Source organism: Folsomia candida, unplaced genomic scaffold, assembly GCF_002217175.1.
Source record: "Folsomia candida strain VU population unplaced genomic scaffold, ASM221717v1 Fcan01_Sc004, whole genome shotgun sequence".
NCBI classification, from domain to species: Eukaryota; Metazoa; Arthropoda; class Collembola; order Entomobryomorpha; family Isotomidae; genus Folsomia; species Folsomia candida.
Window position 1 is genome coordinate 10,530,561 of NW_019091196.1, and position 19,101 is coordinate 10,549,661.

The 19,101-nt window shown below is 37.4% G+C and overlaps 3 protein-coding genes and 1 long non-coding RNA gene across 7 annotated transcripts; 1 reads left to right on the top strand and 3 right to left on the bottom strand.

Annotated features, from left to right (window-relative positions):
- Nucleotides 1-2,661: 2,661 nt before the first annotated feature.
- Nucleotides 2,662-4,023, bottom strand: LOC110848797 (alpha-crystallin A chain). Its single transcript, XM_022096118.2, has 3 exons — nt 3,863-4,023; nt 3,521-3,745; nt 2,662-3,419 (listed from the first exon to the last, which is right to left on the bottom strand). The coding sequence occupies exons 2-3, from the start codon at nt 3,740-3,742 to the stop codon at nt 3,045-3,047; spliced, it is 597 nt and encodes a 198-aa protein (XP_021951810.1). The 5' UTR covers nt 3,743-3,745; nt 3,863-4,023; the 3' UTR covers nt 2,662-3,044.
- A 514-nt stretch (nt 4,024-4,537) lies between these two features.
- Nucleotides 4,538-8,026, bottom strand: LOC110849305. The gene is made up of 6 exons (XM_022096711.2): nt 6,142-8,026; nt 5,990-6,076; nt 5,728-5,915; nt 5,494-5,652; nt 5,008-5,407; nt 4,538-4,921 (listed from the first exon to the last, which is right to left on the bottom strand). Exons 1-6 carry the CDS (start codon nt 6,909-6,911, stop codon nt 4,630-4,632), a joined length of 1,896 nt encoding a protein of 631 aa, XP_021952403.1. The 5' UTR covers nt 6,912-8,026; the 3' UTR covers nt 4,538-4,629.
- LOC110848172 lies at nt 8,026-9,006 on the top strand. Its single transcript, XR_004834608.1, has 2 exons — nt 8,026-8,430; nt 8,510-9,006. It is a non-coding gene; the product is annotated as an uncharacterized LOC110848172 (long non-coding RNA).
- On the bottom strand, nt 8,984-18,306 carry LOC110848171 (tuberin). Of its 4 annotated transcripts, XM_035850801.1 has the most exons (24): nt 17,987-18,305; nt 17,687-17,769; nt 17,570-17,616; nt 17,305-17,450; nt 16,888-17,232; nt 16,756-16,814; nt 16,586-16,696; nt 16,317-16,504; nt 16,168-16,247; nt 15,779-16,078; nt 15,350-15,694; nt 15,023-15,265; nt 14,644-14,950; nt 14,451-14,569; nt 13,939-14,384; nt 13,776-13,835; nt 12,792-13,662; nt 12,428-12,707; nt 11,790-12,358; nt 11,490-11,714; nt 11,151-11,402; nt 10,858-10,998; nt 10,619-10,792; nt 8,984-10,534 (listed from the first exon to the last, which is right to left on the bottom strand). In XM_035850801.1, the coding sequence occupies exons 5-24, from the start codon at nt 17,131-17,133 to the stop codon at nt 10,322-10,324; spliced, it is 5,229 nt and encodes a 1,742-aa protein (XP_035706694.1). In that variant the 5' UTR covers nt 17,134-17,232; nt 17,305-17,450; nt 17,570-17,616; nt 17,687-17,769; nt 17,987-18,305; the 3' UTR covers nt 8,984-10,321. The 4 variants fall into 4 exon arrangements, with proteins under 4 accessions (XP_035706694.1, XP_021951008.1, XP_035706692.1 ...); XM_022095316.2 differs by having other exon boundaries at nt 17,570-17,769; nt 17,987-18,306; XM_035850799.1 differs by having other exon boundaries at nt 17,570-17,769; nt 17,982-18,306.
- Between the last annotated feature and the right edge of the window lie 795 nt (nt 18,307-19,101).

The following is a 19,101-nucleotide window of genomic DNA, read 5'->3' on the forward strand; positions in this document are numbered from 1 at the left end:
CGTGACACGAGTCATGTCACATGACCGAGTGACCGTGTCGACGACGCAAAAGTCGAAAATGTCGAATTTTTGTCTTGATCCTTTTAGACGTAGTTCTAGGCGGGGGTTTAAAAAATAAAATCTAGACATAGTTTTGGTATGCCATGACCGGGTGACCGTCTCACTCCACCCCTTTGATATATTTCGTTTGCAACGGTTTATTCTGAAATTCAAAATCTGAATAGCGTCACACTTATATTCCATGATGATGATTAGTTCAAAAAACAAGAGCTTGGAATGATTCATCCGACAGTCGGTTTCTTAGGGCAGACAAAAATGTGTTGTAGTAAATAGACCCCTCTTAACTGTTCCAAAATTCTATAAACTTTGCACCTCTGCTGAAGAATCCAGAAGGTAGTTTAAGAACTCAAGTTCTGGAAGCGACTCAGACTCAGAGAAGTTGCAAGATGGAGCTGTCATGCCGTTTACATAAGCAAAGTAATCCAAAGTAATCCGTAATCTGATTACATTTTCCAATTTCGTAAATTGGGGATTACGGATTACACATAATTTCCAGACCTAAGTAGGATTACGGACTACGGATTACTTTAAAATGTTAATTTTTCGTGGATTACTGGATTACGGATTACATTCAATGTAATCTGATTACTTAATCTGATTAAAGTAATCCTGGGATTGCCCATCCCTGCTTATAAAGGGATGAATCATGCATTTGCAGAATTATTAGAGTGTAATGCTATACATGGTATAATTGTTCCTCCTGAAATGCGTGGTGATGAGGTCGGTGATGATGGTATTATCGGTGTCATCAGAATAATGGGCATTGCCATAAGGACTAAAATAATATATAGCCAAGTAGATATTAATACAACTTGGTGTTATTACCACGCTAAACGAACCCATACTAAATTATTAAGCGTACCAGAACAGCTTCTTTCTTACGTACGTACGTATTTATGCATTTTAGGTAGGATGACGATGACATTGAAACGGTCCTCCACCTTTTCCATTAGTTACGCCCATTGGGTTTACAGATTTGCCAGAGAAGGAAGGAATGGAAGGAATGTTGGTAATCCTTATACTTTGGAATTCTATTTTACATAAATTTGTATACGTGGCACTACTAAAGAACCTGTGAGACACCTCGTAACAGGAATCACCCTTTGTATTAATAACTTATTTTGGCGTAGTCAGTGTACCAGTTTGCTCCACGTTAAAAAATTCTACCTGGACAAATTGTGTGAGCAATGTCTCGCTTTACTCACCTTTTCTTTTCCTCTTGCATTATTTCTTTGTGATCTGGTCATGGAGGAGGAAGACATGATGTTATAACGCATAAATAATACAGGCAACATGATTCCCTTTTGTTCTTTGTTTGTCGATCGAATTGGTCTGAGAGGAGATCGTTAGTGACTTGTAATGATGATGACTTTCTGACCTTCAAACCTCAACAGATATCACTAGCGAGGTGGTGGTGGATGCATCAGCATGTACGCCAGTTAAGTTAGTCCATAATTTGTATAACTTAGCTTGGATACTATAATTGCATAAATTCCAAGATACATATATGTACCTACTATTAAACTATATTATGTAAGTAATGATGTGAATAATTATTATCAGGGCATGCAATCTTGGAGAAATAAATAAATAAAGTTTGATTGCGCAAAAAGAAAGCTGAACCAGAGAGCTATGCAATTAAGTACTTATATTATGTCTTACCATACTAATACCATAATCGAACTGATCACAAGTTCAAAGTCGTCCAAATATGATAATCAGCTTGATAAGGGAAGGATTGAAGTTTGCAATGTGCGAACACACCCAAATAAATAAATTCAGATAACCCATGGCCAATACATAATACCAGTCAGTCTGATAATTTTTAAACTTTGATCTCTGTGCATGGAATAACACAGCCTATGGTGAATGACGATGGTAATTTAGGGTTTCTTTAAAGAGGTCGATCATATGTACCAGTTGACTGGACGTTGATAGTGTGGGTGGCATGATTTTATTATTCTCCATGAAATAGATTAATTTTATGGGTGTCGTCTAGTGTTTAGATTAAGATTTTTTTGTCTAGATGAGCATACGCTGCTTACACATTACGAGTGAATAATTAATTTAAACACAGGAAAGTTTGTGAGAATTTTTTCTTTTAAATTTAGAAATTAAGCCTTAATTTTAAGACCAATAATTATTGAAATACTTGATCAAATGAAACTGAATTAGTTGTTTCTAGAATTGACTATGAAATTCGCAGTGGAAATGAATGCGTGCTTGTCATATTGACAAAGAAAAAAAATAAGAACCACACACAATATGATATCGCAAATCCCAACCAGACTTTGGCTACTTTGACCTATGCATGACTTCAGCCGAATCAATCAATGAATTTTATTATCAATATTTATTATTATGAATTCTCTTTTTCTTAATGAGATCAGAGGCTAGGAGGTTTTATCTGACTATTACTGGATTGGTGGTACATAAGGCAAAAATGCCAAGGTGAATGAAATTTGACTCCGAGTCTGAAAATGACTAAAATGCATGTAACTGTATATGTATATGTATGTATCTATTTAGGACTATGAATTCATGTAAAGTAAAGTAAAGCAAGGGATGCAAATAATGTAATGCGAATCTTCAAATTTTGCATATGGTTTCAAAGACTACTTATTTATTTGCAACCAATAATTGACCAGGAATGACAAAAATTTATATGAAAATACAATCGACTTACTAGTTCATATTAGAAGACTTATATTAAAGAATATTATTGACTTAAGATAAATTATCACGGGTATAACTCAAATCCCCAACTCGTTTATAATATCCTAACCTTTTCCTTAACTGAAATATCTAACTTTAATTATTGATAGAAATAATCTAGTTCGTGAAGGTAACACATTTAGCAAAGCTCAAAATTGTTCATGGAAAACAAAATTAATTGATGAAATAAATTAGCTACTTAGGTGAAAAGATTTGAAATATTAAAATTCATTGGGAACTAATTAATGTAGATCGCCGCCCCCCCCATTTCAGTTCTTTTTCTCTCCACATCCGTTCTCTGCCTTGTCGCACGTTTTGGCGCAAGGTTTGTTGGCGCAGGATTTGGCGCAAGAACTGGCAAGAGCTGGAACTCCGGTCTGGTTGATGGGAAGGACTTTCTCCTTGCCGTCAGTGATCGCCTCCGCGCGTGGCACCGTGATGACCAGAACGCCATCCGAACTCAGGTTGCAGACGACCTTGTCCGACTTCCCGTTTTCTGGGAGGAGATAGCGACGCTTGAACTGACGAGAGATGTAGCCGTGGGGGTCCTCCTTCTCCTCATGCTTTCCCTCGACGACGACGTAGTTATCAACGGTCGTCACTTGGACTTCTTCAGGTTGAAATTGATGAACATCCAACTTGACCTATGCACAAAAAAACATAGAAAAAATATTAGTTTCCAGTTCATTTCACAAGTAATTTCATCCCCTTAATTAATCGACAGTATAATCATTATTTAAGTTACCTCAAACTTGTCCTTGGTGCACTGGACTTCAGAAAATCCACTTTGTTGGGGGGTGTGGAGGCGGCGTGGGCGTTGATGGTGGGTGAGGGCCCAGCCGGGATGAGCTGGCAAAATGGGACACATCGGAGGCAAGTCGTAATCCATCAGACCAGTTCCAAAGTTCTGGTTGAACATGCGGAAAGGATGGTCGTAAAAGTTGTCGTAAGATCGGATGGGAAACATTTTCTGTAAAAAGTGAAAAGAAAACGAGACAAAAATTAGGATGTGATTTAGGCAGTTTGCAACAGGTTTCTTTTTGTAACCTTTTCCTACAATTTTTAAAATGCACAAAATCTAACTTACCAGTTCTAGTTCTTGAATGAAATCGAACGAGAGAGTATTATTAATTAAACTGTATTTTACTTGGTAGTTTTCTATTGTTTAAATGTTTGAAAGTTTGTGAAGCTTTTGTGAACTGTCAAATTCAGACTGTGACTCGGTGTGTATCACAATGTGGCTTTTATAGCGGAAGCCCTATACAAGAATACGCTAGAACTTTCACGTCCCTACCGGACAAGCGCAACGTGCAAAGATCGATGTACACCCGGGTTTACTAACATTACAATATGCATGTACCATTGCCTTTCTCAACAACAAGATACTGCCAAACATAGCGTTTTCTGTTGCATAACACTGCCTGCAATGGGTCACGTAGTCAGCAAAGCATGTGCAGAAACGTGGTTTAGATCAAGAGTTTACAGAAAAACTGTGAGCGTGAGAATGCCGTTGTTGGTTGTGCGTGTATGGTATCATGTATGACATGCTGTAATTTGGTCATATCAACATAAACATGTTTTGATTAGCATGCATATTATTGCATTTTTGCATTGTCTTTCCTGGTTTATTTGTTTGTTTGAGATGCTCAATAGTTTAAGTTTTTGCCAAATATTACTATTAATATTACGAAATTGAAAACCTATGTGACAAAATATTCAAAGTTTTGCACACATAATTAGACTAAATCATTCAAAATTCAGATCGTTCTTTCAGGTAAAATTTTATTGCACAACTATAAATATTCAAAATTATTGTACTAAGAAGGAATAGTGTCATATTTACTATTACTTTTGCTATTTCCCCCAAATTTCATTATTATTCGTCACATTTCTTCCGGAAGACATGGAATCCTGTGGTGGTGGGTCACCATCGTCGACAACTTGAACCTGTAAAATTCTCCTGACCTTGACAATCTTCCTCCTGTGGACTGCAGCCTTCGCGGCCGGGATGATGCATGGGATAAGGATAAACGTGACCACAAATATCGTCGTATAAACCCCACTCGTCCATCGATTCAGGCAGGAATGCGTGAAAGAGGCGACATTGCCGAAAATAATGAAAATCGCCGCCTCACACCACGAATACCTTATTAAATAAAAAACATTTTTTTACTATTATCCCATCATAAATATTTATATAAAATAGTTGCCCAAAAAGTTAATTTGAAATACCAAAATAACCAGAAAGGGTCCCCCACAGGAAAGAAAATAGTTGCGAGATAACCGACAAAAATGCGACCTAGTGGAACTCGGTCGATCGGATGACTAGATGAGACCCCAAGTTCCGGCTGGTCTCGATAATGCTCGATATTTCGTAAAGTACTCCTCTTCATTGCACAATAATCCGTGATGGTGAAAATTATTCGAGGAAAGATGAGGAGACAGATGCCCGTGAAAGTGGACCATCCCGCAGAAGAGGTCGACGAGGAGGGAAAGTCTTCGGAGATATACTGCGAATAATTTTCTCTGGTGCTGTTATCATTTGAGAGACGGAGAAGGTGGTTGAGATCGAGATGGTCCACGATACAACGGGAACCCACCATCAGGAAGGTTATCGCCATGCATCGAGACCCTGGTAAAAATGGAATTGGTTTTTACGGTAAAATTTTTAAAATTTTCATTTTATGCGGTTTTTGAGCTGGTGTATTTTATTTTTACCCAGACTAGAAAACATTCTCATTCCGACAAATATTCTCGTAAAGGGGAGATAAGCTGCCTTACTGGGAGCTTCGTTTAACCGAGAGTCCGTCTTAGACGGAAGATTTGCATTAGTCATGACCACAAGAGAGATGACAATATTTGCAAATGTGAACCATACTGGAGAGAACATAAAAGTAGTAATTAGTTTCATATGCATTTTACTTTTTCACTTTTTGTGTAGTTCATATTTGCCTTTGTCTGAAGAAGTGTCATGCAAATTCTCCATTAAAATGATCAGTTGTAACGCAGCTTGTGGCGCAGCTTGGAAAAAGCTCTGAACTCTCATCACGCATCTGGAGACTTCCAATATTCTAAAATATTGCTGAGACTGCATTCCATCGGAAAACGCTTTTTTGGCCGAGATTGCTCCTTCCAGAGATCTACATATTTCATAAACACCGTCCAAGTTTAGATTTTGTACAGTTTCCTAAACATGGAAAATGGTTTCATTTACACAAACGACGAAGCCGCTAATGGAAAGCAGTTGACCAAAAGTCGCATCCTCTTTCCTTTCCGGAACGTTCGATCAAGTTGGTCTGGCCTGCAAGAAAAGAATTCCCATTTTTTTAAAATCCATACAAAAGATCATCCCATTACTCGAGTTACTGAATAAATCCAAACTGATGCAGCATGGAAACAGCCCCTGTCGCAATTAGCGTCACGGTGAAGAGACACCCCCATTTTTGTCCATCTCGGTAGTGCCACACCGTCAGGGTGCAGTCAGTCACAAGTTCTCCCAAATGGATAATAAAAACAATTATGGCGAAAATCACGTCACTTCTGGTCACTTCAATGTCGTTCGGTAACGGAAATAAATTTTCGTCTGAGATTCCACTGTAGAAAAATCCATTATTTCTTCGACCACTCCCATGAGAGTCTTGGGATCCTGAAGATTTAATCGACACCTGGTCAGGGTCACCCCTCCCACGAGTGGGCAATTGGGTAAAATCTCGGCGAAACTCGGTGTCACTTTCACTATCATCTTCCTCGTTAATCCGCTCTCGAAATCCGATCCTTCCATTACAACCGGAAGAATGTGGTTGACTATCACTCGTTGTTGGTCCGTATCTCAAACTGGCGTCATATTCATGGTCAAAATTATTCGAAAACTGGCCCGGTTCTGATAAATGGCTGAATATTTTTTCCGATGAGGTTGATGGAATAGGTTCGTCATCTTTGTTGAGAGAATATGACACTTTTTTCCCACTTTTGTTACCACCAAAACCATTTTGATAATCGTAGTCCAACGGAGATGACGATTTGTACTTGTGCGTGGCTAGAATTGATTTTGGGGGTTGATTGTGAGGCTTCTGAAAATGCGTGATTTCCTCAAGTTGGATAATATTCTGGAAGGGATTTGTATCGAGATTATTCATGGTTGCAGACAGTCAGTGGTACACAGCTTTTGGATATTATTACAGTGTTGAAATGGTCACAAGTTTTTGACACCATCACAGCATCACAACTTTATTATTACAGTATGGCCTCCAGATGATGGCATTTTACAAGGTCTGCTAGCTTTTCTGGCTATATGGTATCATCTATATCGTCGTTTTTTATTCACTTTTTATGCAACTTTTTTACGATGAGATAGAAGATAGGAAGAAATATCTTTTATTTAATAAGGTATTACTTGTTCCGACGGCCACAAAATTAAGACCCAATTACACAACGCATTCATCTTTATGCTAGGCCATTCGCAGTCTCACATATAATATTTTAACAAAGCCGTCTGCTTAAGCGATGTGCATATATGTATTTATAGCTCAATTTATAGCTAGCATTGTTAATGCACAAACTCTTGAAACTCAACTACGTAATTAAGATTAAGTGAGTGCCAACTTTATTAGATTTAAATTGAAAATAAATAAAACTTATCTACACAAAAAAAACTTGTAAACTTTTCATGTTACGTAGCACATCTAGTCGCCAAACTCACTATGTAATCGCAGATGTGTGTTTCAGAATAATCCAAAACTTTCCCACTTTAAGATTATCCGTCAGTATTATTATTTTCTGGTATGACCTCAGTTACACTTGGATGTTAGGTTGATATTTAAATTCCAAACAAGCTCGTTGTCAAACGTCTCAGACTAAAGTGCAGCAAAAATATTTCAGTTTATTTTTTGCATGCATACAGCTTCATACACATATTTACAATTTAAATGATAATGTGTTGCAATAAATTAAATTAAGGTAAAACAATGCGCAGCAGCAAAGTCGCAGTCGTCGCGAGGTGTGGTATCTTACTTATTATAAGTAAGATAGCAATAAGTAGTTGACTGGCAAAATATTTTTTAACACACCTTCATCCAGCAGTAAAGAAAGATGTGTGACACACTAAAAAAATAAGACCAAACAAAACTGGTAACCAGTAATAATATTGTAATTCCACTCGTGTCTTGGTAAAAAAGCACGCTACACAAAGATACCAATCAAGATTCACCAGCTATAACTACCCAGCACACCAAACCACCCAAGACAAAAGAGTCATGACATGGCTTAACTATTATCTCTGTACGAAAAAGAAAAGTGGATAAAACGCACGACCAAATAGCAACGAGATATATTTCGACTTTATAAAAACAAAAAGCGAAATATGGAACACATCTCGGCAACAAAACTGACTCTGCTCGTGGCAAAACACATAAATAAATGATGATGATTGTTGACTATGCATGGATAAAAACCTAGTATTATCACCTAATAATTTTTTTTATTTCGGCTCGTATATGCATTATATAGTTTTTGTCATGACCTAATATACATGTGTGCATACATACACATCAAAGTTTATAGCTATGTATGTGCATAAGGTTGTGTGCAATCAAGTCTCATGGTTTATTTGCAGGTGAATTTAATATCAGGTAGCGAGCGAGGAGGATGATTGTGTTGGTAAATATTTGTGTAAAAAAGGAAGCCTATGTAATATTGGTGAGATGGACTCTTGATTTAATACGAGAATATGTTGCAGAAGTCAACATTCTGCTGGACAACTAAGGCGATTATAATAATTGACGATGGGCCGGATAGGTACGGAAACCGGAGGTGGACGCTGAAAAGGGGTGAGCTGTGCAAAAAATTCCATCCGTTTACTAATTACCTCATTTATTACAGTACAGCCAACCATCACCTAATTCTGTCGAGGAGACGAGCATACATACATATTTTATCGTTGCAAACATTATCATCATATAAATAATTAGTGAGTGAACAAACCTGCATAGTAATTTTTGACGTGCTAATCTCTTACTTTGTGTGTCGATGAATTCATTATGTCCTCTCTTATAAATAAGCAAGCACGACAAATAAATAGTCATACTTTTTGTAGCCCAACAAGTAAGGACTTAAATATCCTCACTTTGTATTTACGATAATTCAAAAACGGTTTGGACATTTTTGATTGCTTCATGGTTTCAAATAAATGTTGGAACATTGTACCAATAAATTATTCGCTATTGACAAGGGTAATCCCAAAATGTCTTAATTTATTTCTTCATATTGGCTCGCGAAATGCGGACTAATAGGTAATGCTAATTTTGTGTTACACATTTTCGCACTTGTACTTCATATTATTTACATGCATGAATTTGTACCTGTCTGTATAAATAATATAATTGAATGTGAAATGATAATAGACATTTTGGTATTTGGTTTGGCAAGAAATGATCTCTTTTACTCAGATACAATGCTCCCATCCTCATTCTCAACAACAAAAATACGTCTAAATCTTACTTACGTACATATACATGTATCATCAGTCAATTCATATTTGAACCTTGGAATTACATCACTATTTTATTATTACTGGTATCGTAATTAAAAGGGATATTAAATTTTTAAGTGGAAATTATTATTCGTGTTACTTTTGGGTTATTAATATTAAGATCAATAAAAGATGATACTTCTTTTATTACGTTGAGGTTTGTAAAGAAGACGAAAACCCGATTAAAAAAACCAAGACTTTTGGATGTATTGTGAGTTTCGGATATATAAAAAATAGGCTGCCTTTTTTTGCGATGAGTAATTTATACAGGAGGCTGAGCACTCATTCGAATCGACGAACGTCAGTAACGATAATAATAATAATAACAATAATAATGGGTCGAACATTATGTATGTATGTAAGCATGACAAGACATACATAATCGATCGACTACTAAATATAAAATTATTCTGGAGGTTGTTTTTGCACTTGCATGCAACGCAACACCATAATTGAAATTGATCAAACTATTCTTATTTATAGCGTGCCTAATTTCCAGGTATAATTAATAATTAAGAAACTGTGAATTACACACGCCTCCAGTTATACAATCATCACGCACAAAAATTTTACCAACAAATAGGGCAAGTAATTAGGTACAAAGTGAGGATTTGGTTTGTTTTATGGGCCAAAACCAAGTTAAAAACAATCTTATTATTACATAATTGTAGCAGGCTCACATTTTGAGATGTGCTCTCACTCTCAATAATAGGTGATAGTCCAGCATGACAGCATTTAAAAAATGTGTAGCTCAATTAAATAATAATTAAATATGTAATTAATTAAATTGTGACAAGACTTATACACCGTAATGATTTAAAAAATATTGAGAAACACATGTAACACTCTATGCACTATCTTGACAAACAAACAATCATTAACATTAACGGCAAGGTGCTTAGCTAGCCAAAAGATGATTAGATAACGACTTATTTAGTTATTAGCCTGCGCATAGAACGAGAACCTAATACAATTTCAATTTTCTTTAGGTTGTTTCCATTTGACCATCCCACGTTATTTTCAGACAAACTCGGTAAAATCTTCAAAAAGCCGTTTCATGGAGGTGATTGGAAGCAAAGGTGCTTCGTTTGACAATTCCTCAGAACTAGAAAGTCCACTGTCCGGGAAAAGACGAGATCGTAGCCGTTTGATATGTCGTAATCGTTCGAGCCAATTCGAAGCGTAGGGGTCGGCATTTTTAGCTTGCATTTTTTGATAAATCACAGACGCCAACTGAACAAGGGAAAAATAATTTAATCATTAACTTCACTATGTATAAAACTTGATTTACTTATAAATTATTATATTATTTTTTACATTGGCGTGAAGAGCAAGTTGTCTAGCCATAATGGGAAGATTCTGATCGGAAACAATCTTTGCTTCGGAGTGACCAATGTGATCAGCAAGGATTGGCAATGCTGATTTCACGACGACACGATTCGTTCGGTGATCCAACGGCTGGATAATCACCCAAGCGTAAAGAAATTGCGCCTAAAAACAGAGAGAAACCTTGTCTTGTAAATCATATTGATTATGAGTGATGGCAATGTGGGCACCTTTATGGTAGAGATATCGAACTCTTCATCACTGTTATTATACACAATCGTCACATAATCATTCCCGATATGCCTCTTCTTGCAATTTCCTTGTGGATCATTCACTTTATTTGGCATCAAGGTGGCCACGTGGAATATTACCTGTTATTATTTTTAAAATTTGAAATATATATTCTCATATCTAAGTACTTAAGACAATTTTGGTTAATAGTAAAATGGTTAGCAATTTGTAAACATTTTTTTTTACTTGCAACTACGAAAAATATTACAGCAATTAACACTAACTGACTAACCTGCATTACATCATCCTGCCAAATCGAAGCAAAATCGCCATCGTCCCCGTCTTTTGACAATCCGCCCATGTAATTCTTTTGTGGATCGATTTCTTTAAGTTTGATCAAGGAACCCAATCCTTGCAGAAAATCTCGATATCGTGAAGAGCCGTAAAGATTTTGAAAAATAGCCGTTTCATTTTTGGACTGACTAGGACCAACGTACACCACGCCAATTTTATGAGTTTCATATGGAGGGATATAGTCCAGAACCTGTTCAAAATGAAGGTATATATTATCATACTATCCTACTTTCTACACAAGCAAATAGCTGTGAATTAAGTGAATAATTCTTCTTACTCTTAGACTTTTAGCTGTAGATTCTTCAGAGGGAAGTAAAATAGGTCTCTCGCCCTTTCCAACAATTCCTTGAGAACAAAGTTGCAAAAAGACGAATCCTGGAGTGACTCCTGAGCGTACACCAGATTCAGGCTGTCCACCAGCTCGAGCATCGCGTGATACAGATTCGCCATTTCCAAGTGACAACATTCTTCGAAATTGGTTACGAGCCGCAGGCATCATTACCTATCACAAATGAAAATGAGAACAATAAGTTACAATAAGTATCTCACGTTACATATTAACTGATAATGTACGCACCGAGATCGTAGAGACCCTATCGCGTTTAATAGGACCAATGATTTCAGGTTTAAGAGCTTCTGGACTACCAGTCAAACTACCGGAGCGTTGGTGTTGTTGAGTATTTTCTTCCGGGATTGCTTCATAGCTTCGTCTGAATGGAGATGTGGTACCCTTGATACCGGGCCCTATGGGATTCATTGGCGGGGGCAATTCTTTATTAGTATCTTTCCTTTCTTTTGGACTAGTGGATTGTTGCTGTGATTGGCTATTAGATTGAACAGAAGATGTTTGGAATGCACCTTCTTGGGATGATTCGGAATTGGGGAAGGATTGCTTAGATGATTTAATGAGAGGCGAGGCAAATGTAACAACGGACATGATTTCTTCCTCGTCTTGTTCCTCAATATCTTTTTGAAGGGTCATATGTGAAGATTTCCATGTGCTGGATGACATTTCTGGCGATGAGTTTGAACGACAGACTGGATTTTTCCGCCTAATGTTATCTCCGTCAGCGCCAGGAGAATCCGGAGTTGTGGGGGTGCCAGGTGTGGGCGAAATAGTTCCCCCACTACCTGCCAGTACAGAATCTGTAATACATAATATCGAATGTAATTAGCAAATAATAAACAAATTTTTATTTTGAAACAAAAACAAACCTTGAGACACTGATGTTTGCGAAATTAACAAAGGTTGCTGACCATGTGTTGGAGACGAGAGCGTAGAACTTGTCGTACTCGACATGAAGTTATCAGCTTGACAGGGTTCCACAACATTTTGCAAGTAAATAGACGAGAGATCCTTGTATGGAATGCCTGCCGTGTTGTTATTTCCAGTGTGATTCTGAACTCGCATCATCCACGAAGTATTGCCGGTAGGACTGCGAATCAAGATTTCAGCCCATCCAGCACACCAACAAGAACACAGAAAGGTCTCGCTCTGCAAAAAAAAAACAACCAGTTATATTTAACTGCATATTTCAATCATGTTGTGTGGACATAACGGCAATAAATAATTACGGACCTTTGTTTTATGCGAATATTCAGAAATGAAAGGAGAGCTACCCCCAAGAAGTCCAGACCCAATGTTTCCTTCTTCACCATCAGCACCATGATTAATCAATTTGTTCTCCAATTGCAAATCATCTTTCATTTCTGTCTTTCTATCCTCAACTCCACCAACCGAACAGTCGTTGATTCCAGGTTTTCCAGAATCTCCAGTTTGGGGATACTTTTGATAAGCACCTGCACCTGCAAAAGCCGACACATGTCTTCTTCGTGCCAAATTACTTTGGTTTTGCGATCCAGATGTTGTAGTTGTAGTACGAACAGAGAGACTTCGTGAAAGCGCAGGGGTTGCCGTTGCATCATGGGATGCTCTTTTGCTGTCCTCTAAGCTCTTTTGCTTCCGACAAATAAGGAAACACTTGTCGCAAACGCCGTCCTTGAGTTCCTTTTGAGAACAACCACTTGTCGTGATTGTAATAATTCGGTTATCAATTAACCATGATTGAGAAATTCCACCCTCAACTAAAAAGTTTGTGGTTGGGAATCTTGTCGGAAGGGCGGAGCAGTCAGCAAATGCATATCGCATCATAAAATCCAGACAAGTTTCGGTCAACTCGTGATGAAATGTTTGTAATGATTTGTCAGCTGCATCTTTGGAATCGAATGAGGTCAGCCGTTGCCCCACAACGGCTTGAGTATGACCAGATATGGGTCGTTCTCGGCGCTGATCTGTTTGTCTCCGATCGGTCAGACTAGAGCTACGTTTCCGGTTGGACGAGTCTTCATTTTGCAATCCTAGTGATGATTCATAGCGACGATTACCCTCCTCCAGGGGACCCCACACGTTGGATTCTAATCCTTTAATGATGAACCCGACAAATTGTCGCCTGCACAAAAATAGAACAATTAAATTAATTAAATAGTAGAATAGTACAATTTGGTGATAGAGAAGAAATGCTAAGAGAAATTATTTTATAATTTATATGTATAGGTTAATTACCGAAAACTAAAACGGCATTTCAAGAACCATAATGCAATGACGTGATGTGCCAAAGAGACTCTGAGGTAAACACAAATATAAATTCATAAGTCTCATTATTATTATTTAAGCATACAATTACTTGATGTGATGCGTAATAAATACAACTAATTGCGTAACTTACGTGTACTGGTTGAATTTGAACGGGTTGGTGTATGGGAGTGCAATCGCGAAGATTGACATGTATTGGACATCCACAAATGAGGCGAACACGCGAGGAAGGTGTATCAATGTCGACAAGAATTCTAAAACGGGGATGGCGATATCAAACCTTGGTGTGATTTTTGACACAGCGAGTAAAACATCGGGAAGCAACTTATGCATCGTGTCTTTCATCTCGAGGGTACAGACCGTCAGGGCGAGAATACACATTCGACATATTTTTGACGCCACGCCTTGTTTCAGACACATGACAATCTTTTGTTGTGTGGTACTATCCAAGAACGAGTGGTATGAGACCAAGGCTGTAAAAATTGGATACAAATAGGCTTGAAAATCCGTCTTGGTCAATTTTGACGTTACAGGGCAGTTCTTTAATGATTCTGGCAGGTTGAGAGATTTGTCCATGATCTGGAATACAACATTGCACACCAAATGTTTAAAAAATATTCAACAAATGCAAATTAAATATTTTACCATATTGCATAAGGCATTTCCAAGATAATCTATATCATTCCCATTCTTTGACAATATCAGAGCTTTATTTTCCAGAACGCTTGGCAAACTGCGTAACACGAGTTCGAGCACATTCCAATCTATGCACAAAACCAATAATCACATCAAAATGGACGGCGTACAGAACCATATTGATCTGAATTGGCAGTCTCACCTTTTTCCTTCTTTAAACTTCCTACGACTAGTTTGCATGCTGCCGTCAACGAGATGAACGTCACACAAGATGATTGAAAGGAGGAGGAAGTTCCTGGCATCATAGAACCCCCACCAACCCCACTACCACCGCCGACCGAAGAAACGGTTATTTGTTGGCCAATTTCTTGCTGGTCTAGAATCATCTTTTCATCCCCGTCGCGGTGATCAACGGCAAGATAAGAGCTGTACGTTAATTTAGCACCTTCCAATGGAAACCCGAGATGATAGAGGGAATTAGCACGGATCGCAAAGAAGCAATCAAAAATCTAAAATAATAATTATATTATAATTAAAAACTTTCAATCTTCTTCTACTCTACTACTATGTACGTTCTTCACCTTATATCTAATTTTGTAGCAAATGTCCAAAACGGCAGGTTTTTTGTAGTGATTCCCCATATGTTTCACTAGACTTTTGTACGCACTCACTGCAATGGACGATGGCAAATGGTAAATTTTTCTTTTGAACAGTTTCACAATCCCTTCAACAGCTCGCACAATGTCATCAACTTCGCTTTCAGAGTAAATGTGAACTGTGTCTGAGCCAGTTTGCGCATGAATTTCATAAGGTCGATTAATTATCTGTACATACGATAGTAATATGTCACTCAATATCTAACATTAAATGAGAAGTAAAACAGCAAGTCAGTATACGAATGTGTGTACCTTGTCTAAAATGTGCAATAAATCATGCCCCTTCTTTGACGATGATTCCATCAAGAAGTCCACCAAAAAGTTCACACCGGATACTCGAACATTAGGGTCATTTTCATTCTCCAAGTTCTTCATCGACGGAAGTATGACTTTGACAATCAAGTCTTCTTCATAGATATCTCTGTTCATCAAGCATATCTTTGTAATGATGGGCATCGCCTTGGCTTTCACAGCAGGTCGGACTTCGAATCGCAAATGTTTTTCGGTAAAAGTGACCAGCGACTCAAACCATTCCGCTTTGGCAGTATGAAGTTGAGTAGAAGCTTTGTATTGCATTAACTTTTCAACAGATCCAATCTAAATCAAACAATACAGATTAGTGGTTCTTTTCATTGTTTGATATACTTTAACAAATATGTAATAAAACTTTGCACAAATTACCGGTCTAGACAGATAACAACTGTCCACCAAGTCAAAAAACTGTTCTACTTCTCCGCAGAAACTTTTCGTAAATAATATGGCTTCAATAGCGTCCAAAGTGTTGTTAACTGCCGTCATAATCTTCACATAATTATGTGGATCGTCCTTACAATCAGTCTTTGCGAAACTCAGTATTCTTGACGTTATTTGAAGAATTAGATCCCACGTTACGGTTGTCAAAACGTCACAGTTGCTTTGCACCAGTTCTTGAATTCTTAGCTGCACTTCATATGTTGCCTTCTTATGTTTTTTGTCCAGCGCCTTTGGGAAAATACCATGAGTCACGTTAATTAAGATAATTTGACTTATTCTGACAAGTATATAAGTGATAATTAAATCAGGACATTTACCTTATCGAAAGATTGCAATACCAAATTAAAACTGTACTTGAGACCTCTAATGAACTTAACACCCCACAAACTGGTTCCAACTATAATAAAAATGCACCAAGTTTTTATACATACAATTAATTGTGACTTTTACTGCAAAAGTAAATTACCTAAAACTACAGCTCCTCTAACCAAAGTTTCGTTGTCGAACCGTTCATCCGAGCTTTCCATGAATCCACACATCGTATGAATGGCAGAATTTCCCAAATGAGTCCCGAGCAAATTCTTTGTAACTTTAGAGCAAGTTTCGGTCAAGCTGTCAACGTTGATTGTATGGCATAACGTGATCAAGAAATTACTGCAAAAATTAGTCAAAGTTAGTTTAATCCAATTATGTAGCCAGCCTTCCCAGCAATCTGTCAGTATGGTCACTGCTTACGTTAAGCAATCAATTGGCAGTCTCCCATATGACAAAACAGCCTCGAAAAGCTTGAGACATTCCACAGTGTGAGGTAAAGACTCGGAAATGCAGTTAATCACGCAAACATTTCTGGAAATTATAGAATTGTTTACAATAGCTATTAAAAAACGTCAAATTTTTCTACTTACTGAATTATTTCGGATAATATGTCCTGGTCCAGAAATGTATTGTTGTATTTAATCACATTCTGTTAATTGATTTGAAAAAATTAATACTTTTGCACCAATTACCAATTCAACCAAATTCAATCAAATGCTTACCACCACAAAACCGAGAAATGCAATCATAGGAATGTTTCCAATTTGTTTATGGAAGATCCAATCGTGCAAGAGGGGACCGAGCCTTTCTTCAAAATATTCGAGATCCTTCCCATTCATTGTTAAACTCTGGAGGAGTTGAAACTTTTTGTAAATGTCTTCCGGATTTTCGTGACCCTTTATAAAGACAAAAAGCTTGGCCCTGATGACCCCCGTCTTCTCCATCTGGGCTTGCACCAGGGCCGTCATCAAGTCGAATGTGAGGTGACGCGCCTCCTTGGACGGAGATTGACCATCTTTGGTTTTAAATAAATCGTTCACCAGGGTCCAAATCTTCTCTATGACGTACTGCACAATATCAAACAAAATGTAAATTAACGGATAAACCCAATTTGCAGTGCATATGACATAAAACCGTACCAACTCTGCCTTTTTCGTCTCGCATGATTCTGTCAATTCTTTAATGGCTTTGATACGATTGGCGAGCGGTGCTTCCGGTTTGAGGTCTGCTTCCAATTCAGCGGTTAAGATGACATTATTATCATCTGGTCTGGCCCTTGGTGGTGCTGCAAAATAATAATAAAAATACATAAAAAATAATACCACCTTGCTAATTAAATGCCATCGCCAAATCCCAAGCTAAACCAGATCAAGCATAATTATTACATGACTTTAGTCAACTCACCATTTCCCTTCAAATTTTTCAAGAATACTCTAAACTTTTCAGGAAACCTTGTATTGGACATGATTGGTTATGATGATGAAATGGCAGCTCAAAATCAGAACTATTTTAAAACGAAACCTGCAACACCACCGACACGAACCCCAGCACCACCACTCCCACAATCACAACCATTGATTTATCGTCCCCTTTTTCGAAATTTCCTGTAAAATTATTACACACTGAGATAAAGTCACCTGCTGGAAAGATCATAATTTCACCCTAACTTTTTTCATTTCAAATATGTCCTCCCTTGACTCTTATACTTTAAAACAACACATTGATTGATCAACAATATGAAACTGCTATTTAGACACCAACAATTTACGACAATCCCATTGATTTCAAAGAGTTATTATATCAATTAAAACCTGACCTTACCCGGCGCCGAGAAGCTCGCAGTAATCTTATTATATAATGAATTCAACATGTCGTCAACACAAAGAACATTTATGGTCAGTCATTATATTATTATTATTGAGCAGCACACATTTGAAATTTTATTAGTTACTCTTAAACTATCATTTTGGTTACTTGTATTTGACACTGCGGCTGGATAAGCACTAAATCAGTGCTGGCTTATCATCGTCAACAAAGGACGTGATGAAACTTGCACACAATCTTTCACAGCAGGGTCCAGTTTATTATAGCGAGTGAGTGAAAAGTTTCGTGTTATGCGGTGAATCTTGGGCAGCCATGTGATTAAGCTGGAGAGAGAGAGAGTCCAACTCTTATGTCATGTCAAAAAAGCATGAAGGCAAGGAATTTTTAATTATAATTTTATTGTAATTAATAAATACTAAATACCCTTATCAAAAGTATGCAATGAATGAGCATCGTTAAATTAAATGAGGGAGCAAATTCGCGATAAATAAATTCATACAACGCAATTTAATTTTTGGCGTATAACATTTTCATCAGGGTGAGTTAGTTAGACGCCGATTTATAGATTTTTGCCAAGAAAATCGTAAATATTCTCAAGTTTTGCAGATTTGTTTTTATCGATGAGGTGTTTGCCAATTGGTGATTCAATTAAAAATTTTGTCTTTTAAGAGTATCATCATATAATTTCTAATGCAGAATTATGATGCAATATAAGCATCTATGGTTGAGATTTGCATGATAACCGTAATAAATGGGTTGGACAGAAAGGTATGGGGTCACGACCAGCCCCACAGATGGGTGGGTGTGACAAAATGAGGTAGGTGGATGGTCCACAGGACTAATTTTGTAGAAGAGGAATGCAACGATGTGTTTCTTCTTTTACACGATCCACACTTTATTTACGCGATGTGGTGTAGTAGTCCTTTGTTTTTGTTAGTGTGAAATGAAATGAAATGAGGATCATCATCAGAACTAAATACATCTTCTATCTATCTGCTCTTGAGCTTGAGTCACTGGAATAAATAAGAGTTTGTTGGCAAGGCCATCCTCTTATGTAAAACGAAACCCAGTCGTCGTACCACTCGAGTACAAGTCTACATGTCTGTATGTAA